The sequence below is a fragment of the Arachis ipaensis genome, chromosome B08 (genome assembly GCF_000816755.2).
Source record: "Arachis ipaensis cultivar K30076 chromosome B08, Araip1.1, whole genome shotgun sequence".
NCBI lineage: Eukaryota > Viridiplantae > Streptophyta > Magnoliopsida > Fabales > Fabaceae > Arachis > Arachis ipaensis.
Genome location: NC_029792.2, coordinates 127,938,872 through 127,941,296, shown reverse-complemented (window position 1 = coordinate 127,941,296; position 2,425 = coordinate 127,938,872). Strand labels below are relative to the sequence as shown.

At 29.3% G+C, this 2,425-nt stretch overlaps 1 protein-coding gene across 2 annotated transcripts in view; it reads left to right on the top strand.

Moving 5' to 3' along the window:
• The window catches only part of LOC110266143, a 6,825-nt gene that overhangs the window by 1,199 nt on the left and 3,201 nt on the right, over positions 1-2,425 (top strand). For both annotated transcript variants that reach the window (XM_021110155.1, XM_021110154.1), the window contains exons 2-3: positions 376-423; positions 765-837. In XM_021110155.1, the coding sequence (XP_020965814.1) occupies positions 376-423; positions 765-837 (121 nt within the window). The remainder of the gene's footprint in view (positions 1-375; positions 424-764; positions 838-2,425) is intronic.

Here is a 2,425-nt window from a genome sequence, read left to right as displayed (position 1 = left end):
GATTCTAAATTTCTAATAAGATAGATGTTAGTTTAATTTATATAGATAGATGTCTACTAATTTGATTAATATAAAATTTAGTAAGATAAGAGAATTAAATAATTGAAAAATAAAATTAGTAAAAGATATTTTTTGAATGAACTGTTCTATTTTATTTAATTACTCATTGATCATTTGAGTTATTTTTTGATAAAAAATTACTAGGAGTCAGACTCAATAGAATTTGATTAATTTGTGAATATATATAGTTAATTATTACTCATAAATTGTTCAATATTTTCACTTGTTTTAATTTTATTAGTATTATTTTAGAGAGTGTTAATGATATTAATTATTTGGATATATGGATGGTGTTTCAACTTTCAACTATGTCAGAAGAGGAGAAGCTTTGCCTCAGATACCAAAGGCGTACATTAGAATCAGGTAATAATAATAATGGTGTAAGTTAGCATGCATAACTTATCACATCCATCATCATCACAATTTTTCCACATTGCTAATCAATAATCATGGTGTCCATTGAAATGAGGGGGTAAAAAAAAGCTATATTATTTTCCTTTTTTAATTATTTATTTTTAGGTAAAAATTCAAGTGAAATCGACTTCACGTGAAGTTGATATTTGAGAGCCGTTAAATAAAAATTTAGTCAAATTAATTAAATTATCTAATGATTCTCAGGTATCGACTTTACGCACCTGAATTTTCACCCTATTTTTATCAACTTTTTATTTTAATAATTTTTATATATGCTTGTGTTGGAAAAGGGACGAAAACATGACGGTCTTCATGGTTAAAAAATATCTTGTTACAAAACTTGGTCTCTCCAACGAAGCTGAGGTAGAACTTTTTCTCCCTTACTCTTATTTAATTAATTAGTTAATTAAATTCCATTTTTAATTATTACTTTGATCATTAATTAACAAAAAGCAAAAGCATGCATGCATTTGATCAGTGATGAAATGACAATTTCTCATCATTACATGTGTCATGTTATGTGATCATATGATATATCCATCTTCTAGCATGCATTGTCAGATTCAAGTGTTGACAAATTTTCTGTAATAATAATTAAGGTAGGTCACAAAATTATAGGGTTCATAAAGTAGGGGTGTAAGTTACCGAACCGGACCGAAAATTACCGCAAAACTGAATCGAAAATTATAACAACCAATTTGAAAACCGAAAAAATCGGTTTTTTTTTGTTTTTTTCTGACAAAATCGATCGGTTCGGTTCGGTTTTTGGTTGGCTTGATAGAAATCGAACCGAACCGAACCGAAAATATGCATACATTTCAATGTTTTAACCATTTTAACATTTAACCTAACAACAAAAATTCTCAATCCTTAACCATTTCAATATTTTATTCTTAATATTTTAGTTTATTGACTATTTTAAACCTTTAATTATTGTGATTCATATTCTTCTCATTAGAAATTAAAAACCAAAAAAATCGACTGAACCAAATCGCTGTTGGTTCGGTTCGGTTCGATTCGTTGTTGTAAAAGCAACAAATCGAACGATTGTGTGTCTGTAAGAACCGAACATATCAATTCGGTTGGTTTTTGGTCCAAAACCGAACCAAACCGAACCGATAACACCCGTCATAAAGTATTATGACCCCTTATTGAGTGATATTTTAATTTTAAAGGCTAACATAAAAAATAATAATGAACTCTAAATGTTATTTTGTTAATTATCATCATAATATAATATATACTTCATAACTACACAATAATCCCTGAAAAAATAGGGTTTAATTAATTAAATACTTTAATTTATAGTACTAGTAGTAGAGTGTACATATAGCGCCGAGTATAGGTCACTCATGACAGAGTATAGTAGTACTAGTACTTTAATTTATTACTTGCCCTGTTTAATTTATACTAATATACTATTTAGGCTCAAAATTTTGGTTATGGGATTTAGGGTGGTGTATTGGCTGGGAATGGGTGAACCTAGTGTATTTATGCATGGATGGAGGTGTCAGGTAGAAGAGTAACACGCGGGGGCGTGTTGCACCACGTGGGGAGCGTGTTGGACACGTGGCAACATATTAGCCAACACGTGGGGGTGTGTTGAAACACGTGAGGCGTGTTGAATGGTTTCTATAATACTGTAATACACTTCAAATATCAATATTCAACCAAAATACCATCTCTATTTTCATATTAAAAATAATTTCTGGATTATTTACACTATTTATTTATTATTATATTAAGTTTTGAGAAGTGAGAACAATAAAGTTCTTTCTTATGAATATATATACTAGATACGTTTGCACATGATTAATGACTTCATTAAAGGAGGTGAGAAATGTATTAATTTCATGTATATATGTCATCACTTTTCACTTTATAATAAAGAAGTCTATTAATGAAACTCTTTATGAGTAGCCTTGGCATGAGAGCCCTCATATGAATACCG